The sequence below is a fragment of the Pipistrellus kuhlii genome, unplaced genomic scaffold, assembly GCF_014108245.1.
Source record: "Pipistrellus kuhlii isolate mPipKuh1 unplaced genomic scaffold, mPipKuh1.p scaffold_m20_p_6, whole genome shotgun sequence".
NCBI classification, from domain to species: Eukaryota; Metazoa; Chordata; class Mammalia; order Chiroptera; family Vespertilionidae; genus Pipistrellus; species Pipistrellus kuhlii.
In genome coordinates, this window is record NW_023425562.1 from 54,717,274 (window position 1) to 54,735,014 (window position 17,741).

Genomic DNA, 17,741 nt, shown 5'->3' on the forward strand with positions numbered 1-17,741 from the left:
AAAGTAAAAAAAAAAAAAAAACAACTGTGTCAAAGCATCAATGTTAAGATCATCACCCAATGTTCCCCCAACAGATTCAATAAAAATAAAAGTAAAAACACCATTATTACTACTCATAAAAAATACTGATTTGCTGAGTCAGGGGCAACCATGTCAGTTTCATTATGTAAAATGAGTTCTCTAATTTATATCTTATCACATAAGAAGGTAGAAACCAAATCTATTTCTTTTACAAAGAAGCCAGCCTTCAAATATATACATAACCATTATATAGCTATCACTGTAAAAATTTTTAAATAAAAATTACTTTCTATAATTTTTCAGGACTGAGATTATAAGAGCAGGACATATTTGAGTCTAAAAGTCATATAAAAGTCATGTTTAATATTTAAATTTCCATTAGGATAAAAAAAGATATTGTATTATTTTCATTAATATAAAATTGGACAAATAAACAGTATTAAGCTTGTCTGGCTACCTGACACAGCACTACACACTGCTTACATAAGGACAGAAAAAACTGAGACCTTCAATGACAAAACAGCCAGATTCTGCTTTATCCATAACGCTAGCCTTATATGCTGGACAACTATTATATTTTATACCACTTTGCAAACTTTTTTACCTTCCTTCTAATAGTAATTATTTTCATAAAAAATGGAAGCTATTAGAATTCTCACAAATGAGAATTCACCACAAAATCTATTAGTATACACCCACCAGCACTCCTCTCGCTCTTCCATCTTCCTTTCAAAGAATGAGAGCTATGATAAGTATTCCTCCTCTACCTGCCTGTGCAGGGATTTAACCACTGACTATCTTCTTTTCTCCTTAATTTTCAATTTCTTTCTCTGTTGGCACATTCTACCTATCTCCCACATCTTTTAACTCTGACATCTCCTTTCACTTGCATAGCACTTAAAATAATTTGTGATGATCTATTTGTTCATCTCTCTCACTGAATTAGAATTTGATGTTGAGTAGCACCAAGTCCATTTTGTTCATTTCTATACCCTCAACACGCAACAAAGTACTTGGTTTGTAGTAGTAAAAGAAACTTGTTGAGTCACTAAACAAAAAGCACACAACAACCTTGAATGAATAAATAAATGCACCATGAGACTTTGATATATAGCAAAAAATCTTTGATTCCCCTTGGCCCATTACTGACCAGAAGGATCAAGGTGACTGATAGGCATGAATGAAGAGACAGCTGGGTGGTTAGAGGAAATGCTCAACAATAAATTAGTTGTCTGCATATAGGTACATACCATACTTTAGTTCAAAAACTAGGATATCAAGTAAGGCAAATTTGTGTCTAAGATTCAGCAAAAGGAATTCTAGGGGAGACGCCAGCCAGCTATGATATCGGTAAGAAACTTACTAATATCATCCTTCTTGCTCCTCAAGTGATATCTGTTAGGGGTTCCTTTATAGAAGGCTTGGACCTGCTGGGCAATAGGTACATATGTAGAAGCTGTTTCATCAAATTTTCTTTTCTTTCCTTGGGACAGGTTGAAAGGCTTTATAATGGTGCATCCCTTAGCCACTCGGGCCTGTAAAGGAAGAAGTTGTTCCCCAAATGAAATATCATAGAAGCTCAGATGTACCACAGGTCACACATTCAGCAGAGAATCAAAAGGAAAAGAGCTCGTGTAAAACCAGGATTATTACTCTTAAGTCTGTCAAGTCTTTGAGCACGGGTTATAACCAGTCTATTCCCATCTTTGTGGCGGGGGGGGGGGGGGGGGGGGGGGGAGGGGGGGGCGGGCGGGGGGGGGGGGAGAAATAATCTAGCACTGAGCAAATTGTTTTACAATAGTACATAAAGCTATTTTTTACAATATGTTAACGTTTTAAAGCAATCAAGAGCAAATCTTCTTAGAATAAGAATGAACCAAAAAAGCTTAAAAGGTTCTCTATCCCTAATCCATTTTTTAAAAATTGATTAGAACTCTGGGAGTGATCAGGCCAAGTGTGTGAAAGTCTGAATCAGACTCTTATACACCCTTCCCAAAAACTGAGTGAAGAAGCCTACTCCTTGGAACACTGGTTTAGATTAAATTGGTCTCTACTGAAAACAACACTTTTCCAGAACCTACATCTCAAAGAAAGAACACACCCAGGGTTTAAGACTGGAAGACTGACTTTAACAAATGATAATGATGACTAAAATTGCAAATAGAGATTCTTAGTACTAGAATTTTTATTTAGGATTGTTACTGTTTTTGTTAGTGCTTCAGTAACAAAACTGCATAGGATTTAAGTGGTCACTGCAAAACCATTTTCCCCATAAATGATATCATATTTTGTACACCGCTTTGCAAACAAGACTTTTTAAAGAATTTTGTAATAGCACAAACTGTAACAAGCCTGTATTTATGATTGTCCACCCATAATCCTATGTGCTTTGTGTATATTCTCAATTCAGTTTGCACAGCAACTTAGCAAGATGGTTCCCAGAGAGAGAGTAATTTATATAAGATCACAGAGCTAATAGGAGGCAAAGTGAGAATTTAAGTGGTGACCACAAATGTAATAGCTGAAATCCTCACTAAATTAGTAAGAGGAATATCCACTTAGTCCATCAACTTACAGGAGATGGAGGATGCTTTCGCAGTTCTGATGTAAAGTTCACTTCCTTATACTCCTCCTGGCTCTTAGGATGTTGTTTGATTCGCTCATCTGTGCGAAAGTGGAAGTTGACGGATTTGGTTACCTGGCTCACTGTTTTTTTCACAGGCTGGCCTGAATGAGGAGCAGAGCAAAACAGTGAGGTTACACTAAGAACAGAGAACATTAGTAAATCTCCCTTTATCCAGTCTTTTTTGGACTTTCAATTGCCATGGATCTAACTTTGTTCATTCTTTACATTTAACCCAATATTTGAAACAGTCCTAAGGACACTAACATATGTGCCTTATTCATTGAGTTGAGTACTGTTGGAGCTGAGGCCCTTCGATCAGATGCCAACTGTTAAAGAGGTTGGACAGGGAGAAAAATCCCATCTCCCAGGTGTGGCCACAGGTTTGAAGACAATGAATAGCTGGAATATTATTGATAGGCAAAGCTCTCAATTGACTTTAAAATCACACTTAACTAGCCCTGCTGGTGTGGTCCAGTGGTTGAGCAGCTACCCATGCACCACAAAGTCACTGGTTGATTCCTGGTCAGGGCATGTGCCCAGACTACAGGCTTGATCTGAAGTGGGGGCCATGCAGAAGGCAGCCAATCAATGTTTCTCTCTCGTCAATGTTCCTCTCTCTCTAAAAATCAGTAAAAATATATTTTTTAAAAAGGCACACTTAACTAAACATCTCTAAGAAGGAAACACTATGAACTCCAGGAGTGCTTCCTTCAACCAGTAAGTAGGGCTTTATAGTTTCAACTCCACCGATAACCATGCAAGAGCCAAGCAGAGCTCTGATCCTTCAGTTCCCACATCATACTTTCCCTCCATAGCCATAACTGAATTCATTCCGCTTCCTCTTCCTCTACCAAGGATAAAACGGGAAAACAACTGGCCTGCCCATTGCTTTATCTCCTGTCTAAATCCTAGTCCCTCTTTTTCTATTATAAATAAAAAGAATTAGGAGGAAAAAGGAAGGGGAAATCAATTCTACTTAAAGAAATGAAGGAAGTCCTCATGGGAAAAGGTCTCAAAAACTACAGTTAAAGGGTCAATGTATATAAAATGTTCTGGGGAATGATAATTGGGATGGTCCAGCCTTCCAAATAAACATTATTTTATGCCAACTACTGAGTAAGAAAGATCTTTTGCCATAGAGACTTTAAAAAAAAAACCCTACCAAGAATATGAGAAGCACCCCCTCATATATCAGACTCAACCAAAGCCAAGCTGACCTGCTCCAGCAAGAGCAAATTTCTTGAATTCTTCATTCTTTTTCCGCATCTCCATCACCTCCTGCTGCATTTTCAAGCTCTTCTCCAACTCTTGCTCCTCAGTACTTTTTAGAAGTTTCTGTCTAAAGGGCAAATCAATAAGGAGATAAAATAGGAGAAAGAGGCTTAATGGTTCAAAATAATCTAAAGGCATTATTATATAGATTAGATTTTAAACCTATTATACAATAATCACCCAAACAAAAACTTGATTAGATAACCTATGGAAAAAAATAATCCAGATGTACAATTTATACCTAAATACTGAACAAATTTTCAGAAAATAGTTAAAACAGACAAGATATTCCAAAAGATCCACAAATTGGGCTATGTCATGATTAGCTTTTTGCCACCAGAAAGGCTAAAATTAAAATGCCACTAGAATGGGAAAAATCTTTGCAACAAATATGACCAAAGGCTAATAATATACACTGAACATATACTGTGACAAAAAGAATAGACTTAGGAGTAAAGCCAAAGAGTTCAAATCTCAGTCCTGTTAGTTCACTTTCTGCCTATATGATCCTGAGAAAATGACTTAACCTGAGTCTTAGGTGTCTCCACTGTAAAATGAGGAATATACTCATCTTCACAGAATGTTTGTGACTATTAAATAAGATAATGTTTCTGAGTACCTGACACATGGTAAACATTGCAGTTAGAGTAGCCATTCTTAGTAACAAACAGAAAAGGAAACCGAAAATTCACCCAAGAGGAAATATGGAAAAGATGTTACAATAACAGTAATACAATATTCTCAGTAATCAGGTAAATACAAATTAAAATAATTAAATGCCATCAACAATATAGCAATTAAATGTGGAACATTTTTTATTGACATTTTAGAGAAAGCAGGGAGGGAAAAAAAGAGAAAGAAATATCAATGTGAGAGAGAAGCATCAATATGTTGCCTCCCACAGGCACCCTGATGACAGGGGTTCGCCTTGACAGGGAATCGAACAGGCACCTCTTGATACACGGGATGACACTCAACCAACTGAGCAGCATAGGCAAGGCAGGACCTTTTTTTTTTTTTTTTTTTTTTTTTTAATATATTTTTATTGATTTCAGAGAGGAAGGGAGAGTGAGAGAGAGAGAGAAATATCAATGATGAAAAAATATATATATATCAATGATGAGAGAAAATCATTGATTGGCTGCCTCCTGCACATGCCCTCCTACTGAAGATTGAGCCTGCAACCCGGACCTGTGCCCTTGACTGGAATCGAACCTGGGAGTCTTCACTTTGCAGGCCAATGGCCTATCCATTAAGTAAAACTGGCGATGGTGGCAGGAACATTTTTTAAAGTCAAAACATTCAATGCAGTTGAGACAAGGAAATAATAATATTCAAATCTGATGGCACTGTAAATTTATATATTATTTTCTAAAGTAAAATTGGCAATATATATTAATAACCATAAAACCAGTAATTGAGATTGCACTAAAGAAATAGCTCTGCCTACAAAGATGTTCACCAACTACTTATAACAAAAAATTAGAAACTGCATTTTCAACAGAAAATGTTTAAATATAATGAGAATATTAGCAATCTACCAAAAGAGGATAAATGTAAAGATTTTATAGTAGTACATAGAAATAAATAAAAGTCTCGCCGAAACCGGTTTGGCTCAGTGGTAGAGCGTTGGTCTGAGGACTGAAAGGTCCCAGGTTCGATTCCGGTCATGGGCATGTACAGTGGTTGCGGGCACATCCCCAGTAGGGGGTATGAAGGAGGCAGCTGGTCGATGTTTCTCTCTCATCGACATTTCTAGCTCTCTCTCTCTCCCCCTTCCTCCTCTCTGTAAAATATCAATAAAATATATTTTAAAAAATAAAAAAATAAAATAAATAAAAGTCTCATGGTGAGTGAATATATTTTACTTCAATAAAACCAGATGGGAGTTTGGCAAAATAAAAACATCCAAGTTGGATAGTAAGAACCTTTACTTTTTCCTTTTATATTTCATTTAATTTGCTTTAATAATATATTTTTTCCAATGTTTAAGACTTGAGTGCTCACCGGGTTATAAAACTGTTCACCTACCATGGTTATAGCCTTAGGAGTTTCCCAAGCTCCACGTACAACAAATAGACTGGAGATGTACCCATGTGCAATTTTCCTCTATTGACTCAGTTTTAAATTTCGGAAAGAAGCATACCTTACAGGTGGTACACAAGGCATAGTACGTCTGTCCTTGGCTTTCTCTGGGGAAGACTCACTCTTTCCAGAAGTATCTTGATGAGGAGCAATGCCATCTTCCCCTTCTTCTGATTTCTTCTGATTAGAACTTGAATTCAAAAGAACAAAAAATATCCTCTTAACTTTAGGTAAACTTTAGGAATACTAATAGAAGTCAAGGTAAGAGTTGTCTAGTGAAGCTTCAAGAGGATAAGAGGGATTCCAACTGTTCATCATCAAATGCACAAATGCCAGACAGCTGGTTGCCTTCCCAATATCTATTCCATTTTCTTTTTTATTAACAGAACTCCAATTTTGTTTGGGGCGACAATGGAAAAAGGCAAAGGTATTGTACTTGCATCAATAGTCTCTACTGCAACTAGGAGGGACCTATGATACAATTGGGCAACTAAGATAATAACAAGAGTTTCTGGAAAATATTTTACTTTTGTGATACGGTGGTGCCCCTCTTCCTTTGCCTCCTTCTTCTCTTGATACCTAGAGATATAGCCGCTATCTTGTGGGACCGAGGCAACAAACACAAGGAAGAGCTAAGAATCAGAGCAGCCATCTTGAGGAACAGGCAGGAAATAAAAGCTGACTCACAGAGATGATGCCCAGCATTGTTCAACCACTGAACCAAAGCCAACAGTAAACTTCTGTGAAACAAACAAGTAACTAGTCTGTAAACCACTCTAGCTGAACAGGTAAAATGCACTCCTAACTGATAAAAATAAGAACACCATATATTCTGCTTACTATTAACCTCAGGAGCAAATAGGTAAAACCCACGCCAACTGTCAAAAGCTGTGGCTACTTACACTTTCATTCTTTTGGAGGGTGGGGTGTCACTGACAATCACAGGAGTAGCACATCTCTTGGCTTTCGTTTTCACATGGTGTTTTTCTTTCTGCGCAGAGAGTCTAACAGATCTTCTATGGTAGAGGAATTGACAAAAATTTATCTGAAATTAATATATCTCCTACTGATACGTAAATGTTCTTTAGAAATGTGAAAGTATGTCAAACTACAAAGGGCTATGAAAAGTTTAGTGGTATTATTTCAACTCTAAACATCTAATTTTGTTTTACTGATAGTTTTCAAAATTTCATCATAAATATTAGTACTTAAATGCATCGGTACTTGTAAATCAGACCTCAATAAAGCTGACAATTTTTTAAAGTACTGGCAATCCTAGCAGAATTCCTTTCTTTCATAAGTGAGAAAAGTAAAAAAAAATAAAAAATAAAAAATAAAAAATAAAAGGTGAGGTGACTTGACCAACCCTATTATATAACTAACTCTTGTCAGAATTGAAATTAAAAATCAGAGCTCCTGGAAACTGACCATAGTCTTTATTCTCTCCTTTTACTTTTAGCCACACAGTTAAAATATAACACACACCAAGAAATGCACAAAAGCTAAGTTAAAAGATTACAAAATGAAATCATGACCTAAGCTAAGAAACAGAACACTGGAAGCAGTTATCTTGACTTGTCTTATAGTAATCATTACTTTTTCTTTATCATGTTACCATATAAGCATGGTACATTAAGAAAAGAGACAAAAAATAAACCCTTATGTAATGTAATCGGATGCTCCAAGTATTTTTTTCTGTATCATTTATTCTGCCCATCATTGTGCTCGTGAGATTCAACCACACTGACTCATGTAGCTTTAATTCAGTTTTTAATGATGCATTCATTGCACGAATGTACCAGTCTACTGTTGATTCTCATGTTCTTGGTGCAGACGTACACCTGCTGCTGTTGGATATCTTAATTGTAAGAATTCTGGGTCATAGAACATTGGTTAAAACAACTCAAGTCATTTTTCCAAAGGGCTTGAATCAATTTATGCTTACACTGGCAAGTTTATAAGAGTTTACATCTTCCTGAACACTAGCTTTTTTGTTGCCTGAACTAGGTATTATCAGATAATTTAATAGTCATATTAAATTATATTGATGTTTTATTATACTTTTCCTTGACTACCAGTGGACTGAGCAACTTTTCACATGCTTACTGGCCATTTGGTTATCCTTTTTCATAAAGTGCTAAGTAGCTCAAGTCTCTTGCTTGCTTCTGTAGATTGTTAATCCTTATCTAATTGATTAGTAGAGACTCTCTGCATACTACAAATGAGTCCTTTGTAAATTTTATTTTACAAATATATTTTCCCGCTATGGGGGTTGGCTTTTTTACTCTTTATAGTATCATTTGATTAACAGTGTTCAAAATACATCAATCCCCTTCCCCGTTATGGTCAGTGCTTTTCTATGTGTATCCTATTCAAAATATCCCTATTCTAAGCTCATAACTATATTCTCCTATATTGATTTATATGAGTTTTAGCTTTTACATTTAAAGTAACACCTCCATGGAAAAATTATTATTACAGTCTTGTTGATTCTTAACTTCTGTGTCAAAGTGGTTTTGGCCATCTTTCAGCCTATCCAACTAAACCATTCTATATAATAAAAGGCTAATATGCAAATTGTCTCCTCAGAAGTTGGACCAACAGGAAGTTTGACTGCTCATTATGACATGTGCTGACCACCAGGGGGCGGTGTGGGACAAGGAAAGGCCTTGGTCAGTAGCTGGCAGCCAGAGGAAGGAAGGCCCTGATCAGACCTGTTCGCGGCCAGGCCTAGGACCCTACCCGTGCACACATTTTGTACACCAGGCCCTTGGTGAGAAATAAAATAGTAGAGTATTTGTATGATTATCTACACCCAATTTCATATGCTGTTCTTTTCTAGATTGGACATCTCTGACTAAAATAAATCTAAGATCTGAGATAATGCACTAACATTTTACCTCTTTTTATGCATTTCCTTTTTTATTATCCTCACCTGAGGATATTTTTTTTCCAATGATTTTTATTAAATTGGAAGGGAAAAAGGGTGGGGAGTAAGAGGGAGAGAAAAAGAGAGACACATCGTTTGGTTATGTCCCACATACTCCCCAAATGGGGCCGGGGATTGAGCCTGCAAGCCAGGAATGTGCCTTTGATGGGGAATTGAACCTAAGACCCTCAGGTGTATTGGCCAACAATCTAATTATTGAGCAACAGCAGCCAGGCTTATTATGCATTTTTATAACACAGTATCATTTACAAAGTACATATTATCTTATTTGGACCTTTCTTACAATTAGCTCCCTTATTCTCAATAAACTAAGGTTTTAAATAGCTGAGGGTACATGCCCCTACGAAAAAGAAATATTCAGGCAGATCTTCTGACAGAAGATATCTTCTATCATACCATCATTTCCAAAAAGCATTCTAGAATTCAGTCTGGATGAGGAACAATTTTTGTAATCATATACACATACAAAACATAAAAGCCAAGACATTAACAGTTTCTTGGATTCTGAAGGAATCTATAGAACACTGGGTCTCTTTTCCATAGACCTACTTCACAATCTAAACATGGAACAAAAACCACTGAGTCAACCAACAGCAATCTCTTCAGCCTGTTATATATACATATCTGATTTAGAGATTTCATAGAATTCTTTGATTAAAATGGGCTTATTTACCAGAGAAGATTATTATAAGCTTGTGATATCCTCAAATATTCTTTGCAAAAGTTAATTTCATTATTTCTGAATAATAACATTATAAACACTCTTCCATTCTTCTTGAGATATTCTAGGTGATGCCAAAGTATAAAGCAATTTAAACTCTGCAGGGGTGGTTAATTATTAGATGGTGAAAGCTCTGAGATTGCTAGTAAAGACTGCAGATTAATCTACCTACCCATCCATTTGTTCATTCATCAAGTATTTATTGAGCTTCTGCTCCAGCCAGACACTGTTAAGGACTAGAGATAAATTATAGTTGCCCTTAGAAAGCTTACTTACAATGGGGTGTAAAAAAAAAAAAAAATCTGTCAAATCGCCATAAAAATAAATCTAAATTTACAACTCATGTTGGTGGCGCAAACAGCAAAGGCTTTGGAACCAAATTGATCAGTTTGAATCCTGGCTCTGAAATAAAGTTACCATAGACAAATATCTAACTTAGTAGCCTCTGAATCATTATCACAAGTGAAACGTATTACCTACATCTCGTAAATGTTATGAAGATTAAATGAGGTAACATAAAGAGTCTAATAAAGTATGGCACATCTAGTTTTCTGACCAGGAAACTATTCTTTGAACATCATTAATATAACCACCACTTTTGGAGAGAAACCAAGATGACAGCATAGGTAAATACCTGAACTTGCTGCCTCACACAACCACTTCAAAACTACAACTAAAAGATAAAACAGACATCATCCAAAACCACATGAGGCTGACTGAGTGGAAATTCTACAACTAGAAGGGAAGAGAAAAGCACACAGACTCAGAGGAGGTGTGGAAGTAAAGTGCAGAGGTATGGAGGTGCACGCGAGAAAAGGGCAGGCAACTGAGGAAGCGGTTGTATTTTTCAATCGGGAGGGAGACACAAGCTCCCAACTGCTCTGAACTCCAGTTCCAGGTGAGACTCTGGGGACCCAGACTCATACTGGGGGAAACTGGACTGTCTGGCATCGGGCTGGAACTCAAGAGCAGCTTTCTCTCAGAGATGCTTGCAGCGATTACTGCGGGATAGTGAGACCCGGGGGGGGGGGGGGGGGGGGACGACGACACACACCTCTTAGGGCAGGGCTGACAGCCATTGCTGTATGCTCCACCCTGTTGATTCCCTGAGACCCTGCCCCACCCAATTTACAACTCCACCCCAGCTGTGCACAGAGGCTTTTGCATATGAATGGCCTGGCCCTTTGCAATCTAAAATTTCCAAAGCCCCACTAAAGCAACACCTGCCCCATAAGGATGTCTCCAGCACAGAAGTTCTCTCATTGTAGACAAAACTGATCCTCACAGCCAATTGGCCTGAAGGTCAATTCCTCCCAGTGATACCAACAACAATCTAGGCTTAACTATAACAAGACTATGCACATAGCCCACAAAAGGGTTCAACAAGAGTGTCCACCTCAGGTAATTGGGGAGGCTGAGCCACTGGGCCCTATAGGACAACTAGCAAACAAAGCCACCCTATCAACACAGGGAAGCAGCCAAAATGCAGAGACAAAGAAACAGATCACAAATGAAAGAAATGGAGAAAAGCAAACAACTGGATATAGAGTTCAAAATCAATGTTATAAGGTTTTTCAAGAATTTTCTAAAAATCGAGAGACAACCAAGATGGCGGCATAGGGCAGACACCCGAATGCAGCCTACCACAACAAGTTTGAATTTAGAACTGAAAAACGGGGGAAACATCACCCTGAAGCGCCGGACGGCTGGCTGAAGGGAGGCTCTACCATCTGGGAAGGAGAGAGAAGGCGCGCTGAACCTCAGGAACTGTGAAGCAGGAAAACAGAACCACCCTATTGCGCTGATAGACGGCCCCAGACAGGGAGAGGCCAGACTGTCGGGCAGTGGGCAGAGATCTCTCGGAGGTGTGTGAAGCCAGCGGCCATTACTGTGGGACTCAGAAACCAGACCCTCGTAGGGAGGGGCTGAATAAAGCTTGTCTGCACCACCCGAGACTACGCCCCATAAAGCAGAGCATAGAGGCCCTTCCAGTGGCTAGCTTCCTTGTTCGCTGCCAATAGAACTCTCCTAGGGAGGGGCAGACAGGAATCTAAAGCTTGTCTGTGCCTATACCAAAGAGGTGCGCGTGCCTACAACCAATTGTGCGGGATTCAACAAAGCTTGTCTGTGCCACCCCGAGACTCCGCCCATCCAAGCAGAATACAGAAACCCTCCTAGCTGAGACACTTCTGATCCTCATAGCCAATTGGCTTGGAGATCAACGCTTCCCAGTGATACCAACAACAAGCAAGGCTTAACAACAAGACTGCCCACCCATCCCACAAAGGGCTACACCAAGACTGTCTTGTGTAACTGGGAGGCTGACTCACTGAACTATATATTGTAGGACACCTTAGCACACAAAGCCACCCTACCATCTCAGGGAAGCTGTGAAAATGCCAAGACAAGGAATTAGATCACAAACAAAAGAAATGGAGGAAAAGAAGAGACTGGATATAGAGTTCAAAACCACACTTATAAGGTTTTTTAAGAATTTCCTAAAAAAGGTCGATAAGACCTATGAGGAGATGAAAAGGAATCAACAAGAACTAATAAGGGATCAACAAGAAATAAAGAATACATTGTCTGAAATAAAAAATATTATACAGAGTCCTAAAAACAAAATGGAAAATCGCAAGTATCAAGTCAAAGATTTGGAACATAAAGAGCCAGAAGATACTCCTCCACAGAAGCAAGAAGTCGAGAGAATCCAGAAAGTTGAAGATGATTTAAGAAACCTCTGGGATAATTTCAAGCGAACCAACATCAGAATTATGGGGGTCCCAGAAGATGAGAGAGAGCAAGATATCGAAAACATACTGAAAGAAATAGTGACAGAAAACTTCCCCCACCTGGGGAAAGAATTAGACTTACAAGTCCAGGAAGCGCACAGAACTCCAAACAAAAGGAATCCAAGGAAGACCACACCAAGACACATCATAATTAAAATTCCAAGAGCAAAAGACAAAGAGAGAATATTAAAAGCAGCAAGAGCAAAGCAGGTAGTTACCTATAAAGGAGCACCCATACGATTGTCAGCTGATTTCTCAACAGAAACCATGCAGGCCAGACGAGAATGGCAAGAAATATTCAAGTTAACGAATAGCAAGAATCTACAGCCAAAAATAATCTACCCAGCAAAGCTATCACTCAGAATCGAAGGCCAGATAAAGAGCTTCACTAATAAAAAAAAGCTAAAGGAGTACATCACAGCCAAACCAGAATTATATGAATTGCTGAAGGGGGTTCTTTTAGAAGAGAAAGTAAATAAAGATAAAACTATGAACAACAAATATGTGACTATCAACACGTGAATCTAAAAACCAAGGGAATTAAAAAAAAAATCTTATGACCTTATTAACTGGTGAATATAATAGAATCAGAGGTATAGAAGGGGAGTGGACTGACGATTCTTGGGGAAAGGGGGAGAGGGGGTGTAAAGGAAGAGACTGAACATAAACTGTGCACCTATGGATGAGGACAATGGGGGTGGGGAAAGGGCAGAGGGTGGGGTGGGAACCTGGTGGAGGGGGAAAAATGAGGAACTTTTGTAATAATATGAACAATAAAGATTTATAAAAAAAAAAAAAAAAAAAAAAAAAAAAAGAATTTTCTAAAAATCACTGAAAATTTTAGCGAGTCCCTTGAAGATATGAAAGAAGACTAACTATTATAGAAATTAAGCATACACTGATTGAAATAAAGAATAATATTCAGAGACCCAACAGCAGCCCAGAGGATCGCAAGAATCAAGTCAAAGATTTGAAATACAAAGAAACAAAACACACCCAACAGGAAAAGAAAAAGAATCCAGAAATATGAAGATAGTATAAGAAGCCTCTGGGACAAATTCAAGCATACCAACATCCAAATTATGGGGGTGCCTGAAGGAGAGAGAGCAAGATATTGAAAACCTACTTGAAAGGCTCCAGTAGCTCACCGTGATCGTATAGTGGTTAGTACTCTGCGTTGTGAAAACCTACTTGAAGAAATAATGATAGAAAACTTCTCCTATCTGGTGAAAGAAATAGACTTACAAGTCCAGGAAGCTCAGAGAACCCCAAACAAAAGGAATCCAAAGAGGACCACTCCAAGACAAATCATAATTAAAATGCCAAGAGCAAAATACAAAGAGAGAATATTAAAAGCAGCAAGAGAAAAACAGTTAGCTACCTACAAGGGAGCACCCATACTATTATCAGCTGATTTCTCAACAGAAACTATACAGGCCAAAAGGGAATGGCAAGAAATGTTCAAGTGATAAATAGCACAAACCTACAACCAAGAGTACTCTGAATGCCAAGCTGACATTCAGAACTGAAGGTCAGATAAAGAGCTTCACAGATAAGAAAAGCTAAAGGAGTTTATCACTGCCAAACCAGTATTACAATATATGAAATGCTGAAGGATATTCTGTAAGAAAAGGAAGAAGAAAAAGGTAAAGATAAAAATTATGAACAAATACATATCTATCAACAAGTGCATCTAAAAATCAAGTGAATAAAAAATCTGATGAACAGAATGAACTGGAGACTATAATAGAATCAGGGGCATAGAAAGGGAGTGGACTGACAATTCTCGGGGAGAAAAGAGTGTCGGGGATGTGGGAAGAGACTGGACAAAAATCGTACACCTATGGAGGTGGATAGTGAGGAGGGTGGTAAGGGCAGAGGGTGGGGGGGAACCGGGTGGAGGGGAGCAATGGGGGGGAAAAGAGGAATGACTGTAATAATCTGAACAATAAAGATTTATTTTTTAAAATGTATTTTATTGATTTTGTACAGAGAGGAAAGGAGAGAGATAGAAAGTTAGAAACATTGATGAGAGAGTGTCATCGATCAGCTGCCTCTTGCACACCCCCTACTGGGGATATGCCCGCAACCAAGGTACATGCCCTTGACCGGAATCGAACCCGGGACCTTTCAGTCCCTAAGCCGACACTCTATCCATTGAGCCAAACCGATTTTGGCCAATAAAGATTTATTTAAAATAATATATATATATATATATATATAACCACCACTTTTGACCATGAAACAATCTTACCTCTGAGGCAGAGATGGATTATTTCTTGAGGTGGTTCCCTTGACTTCCAGGGCAGAACGAGCATTTGAGGGAATGGACTGTTGCACCAGATTTTCTTTTTCTGACTCTTTATAGTAAGTGTTATCAACTGCAAGAGAGTAAAAATTAGTCAACACTCAGCCCTGGTCAGCATGGCTGTTGGTTGGAGCATCCTCCTGTATGCCAAAAGGTGGCAGGCTTGGTTACCAGTCGAGGCACACACCCAGGCTGTGGGCCAATCCCCAGTCTGGTTGGGGCACATGCGAGAGATATTATTTCTCTCTAAATACGGTATCACTATCAGAAAGGGATATTTCTCTCTGACATGGATGTTTATGTCTGTCTGTCTGTCTGTCTGTCTCTCTCTCTCTCCCTTCCTCTTTCTAAAAAAATAAGTTAAGCCCTAATGGGTTTGGTTCAGTGGACAGTGGACAGAGCGTCGGCCTGCAGACTGAAAGGTCCCGGGTTCAATTCCGGTCAAAGGCATGTACCTTTGTTGCAAGCATATACACAGTAGGAAGTGTGTAGGAGGCAGCTGATCAATGTTTCTCTCTCATCGATGTTTCTAACTCTCTATCCCTCCCTCTCCCTTCCTCTCTATTAAAAATCATTAAAATATATTTTTTTAAATAAGTTAAAATAATACAAATAAACAAAACTAGTCAGTACTCAAATCTCAAGAAAATAAGTTAAATATAAGATATACACAGTGGGGCAAAAGTAGGTTTACAGTTATTCATATGGAAAATACAATAATTAATAATACAAGAATAAATTGTTTTGGGTATTCACACCTATAAACCCACTTTTCCCTGCATCATGTATGTATGTATGTGTGTGTGTGTATGTATGTATGTATGTATGTGTGTGTGTGTGTGTATGTGTGTGTGTGTGTGTGTGTATATATATATATATATATATATATATATATATATATAAAACTTAAAACAGAATTCTGGATTAAAAATTTTGTGTGTGGCCCTAGCCGGTTTAGCTTAGTGGATGGAGCATCGGCCTGTGGACTGAAGAGTCCGGGTTCGATTCCGATCAAGGGCACATGTCCAAGGTTGCAGGCTTGATCCCCAGTAGGAGGCATGCAGAAGGCAGGCAATCAATGATTCTCTCTCATCATTGATGTTTCCATCTCTCTCTCCCTCTTCCTTCCTCTCTGAAATCAACAATATAAAATAAAATAAAAAACAGAAAATGTACACTTTAAGTAGGTGAATTCTGTGTGTGAATTATATCTAAATATAGCGATGATTTCAAAAGGTCATTTTCAAGGATTTGACTTTTTTTTTAAGTTTAAACATGAGCATAAGACTTCATTGTGAATGAAGGGAATTAACATAGCCTCCAGGATCTAGAGGGTGGGTAGGTTCTAAAGCACGGCCCACAGATTTGTGACCTCTTAGGATGCCTCTTTTGTTCTGATCAAATAGACTATATTCTACAGATTTAGTAACCACCAGTTGAAATGTCAATCATCTTTTAAAACCAGACAGACAGAATTTTTGTATACTATAGAGCAGTACATTCTTCTCTCCTACTGGTTTATTTATCAGCCAGACCCATATGTTACATTAAATACTATCACAAAAAGAAGATGGTTATATATCTGGCAATCAAATTCTAGTTGGACAAAAAAATTCTGTTAGCTTAAGTCCCAAGATATTATTTTTTTAAAGTGTAGCACATCATTAGTTTCACATTCACCATGAAATAAATGAGCACATTTCACCAAAAATAAACCAAGGGATAAGCATTTAGGTAATTCCTCCAAGACCCTCAGGCCCCTTCTAAACTGTACCACCAATCTGCAAAGAAGCTTTTTTCTAATATTTTCTCTTACCTGGTCTCAAAGGTGTCACAATAGCTTGTGGAGGATTTGCTTTTCTCATAGGAGTCAGGTCAGGAAACCTATTCTCCAAATTGGCCTTCTCTTCTGTGAAACGATAAGAATGTCATCATCTACACAAGCAAAATAAGTCAGTGCCAAGCACTTAAAAATGGGGCCTGAAGCCCCCAACCAGTGCATTTCTAACTCACTTGAAAAGTATAAGCAAAATTCTAGTGAGAAAAAAAAAAGAGCACACATTATGCGTCAGAGATAGAGACTGTGAAAACCATCACCACAACACTGGCAACAGTGAACAACGCATTTTAGAAAAGAAGTACAGACTACACTGTGAACAGCTCTTTGTCTTTGCTTGATTCACAATTAGGACCATACAAGCATGAACTGGCCTTATCTACCACCTAAATACATCATGTTCCTCCTAAAGAAAATTGTAGCCACCAAGCTCTGCAAGGTTCACAAGGGACTTCTCGTAGTCTGAATTGACGCTATTCCTCAACTAGGGTAGTGAGAGGACAGTATGAAGTATGTGAGAAAGGAAAGAACTAGGCTTTAGGAAATAATTTTGTCTTATGTTCTGCTGTGCCTAAAAGTCAGCACAAAGCAGTGAAACGCCTGTTCTATCCCAGCCTACTGACAGAAGTATCAAGATTGTGGTGAGAATACCCTAGCCAGTTTGGCTGAGTGGAGAGAGTGCCGGCCTACAGACTGAAGGGTCCCAGGTTCGATTCTAGTCAAGGGCACATGCCCAGGTTGTGGACTTTATCCCCAGGAGGGGGTGTGCAGGAAGCAGACAATAATGATTCTCTCTTATCATTGATGTTTTCTATCTCTCTCTTTTTCCCTTCTTCTCTGAAATCAATAAAAGTATATTTTAAAAATATTTTTTTTAAAAGATTGTGGTGAGCCCCAGCAAAAAACATGGTGCATATAAACTGATTGCACTGTGTAAAAAGATGTGATTACTTGGAGGAAATTAGAAAGCAATATATTAGAACTAAGGTTTTGGAAAAAAAACACAGTGGGATTAATAATTTTCTTCCCAACTATCCTATATAATAAAAGGCTAATATGCAAATCGACCAAACAGCAGAACAACTGGTCACTATGATACGCACTGATCACCTATGGGCAGATGCTCAAC

At 38.3% G+C, this 17,741-nt stretch overlaps 1 protein-coding gene across 4 annotated transcripts in view; it reads right to left on the reverse strand.

Moving 5' to 3' along the window:
• Positions 1-17,741, reverse strand: part of TPX2 (TPX2 microtubule nucleation factor) — a 52,325-nt gene that overhangs the window by 19,398 nt on the left and 15,186 nt on the right. For all 4 annotated transcript variants that reach the window (XM_036418549.2, XM_036418548.2, XM_036418550.2 and 1 more), the window contains 7 exons: positions 16,592-16,684; positions 14,722-14,848; positions 6,907-7,020; positions 6,066-6,194; positions 3,865-3,986; positions 2,597-2,748; positions 1,385-1,556 (listed from right to left, as the gene is read on the reverse strand). In XM_036418549.2, the coding sequence (XP_036274442.1) occupies positions 1,385-1,556; positions 2,597-2,748; positions 3,865-3,986; positions 6,066-6,194; positions 6,907-7,020; positions 14,722-14,848; positions 16,592-16,684 (909 nt within the window). The remainder of the gene's footprint in view (positions 1-1,384; positions 1,557-2,596; positions 2,749-3,864; positions 3,987-6,065; positions 6,195-6,906; positions 7,021-14,721; positions 14,849-16,591; positions 16,685-17,741) is intronic.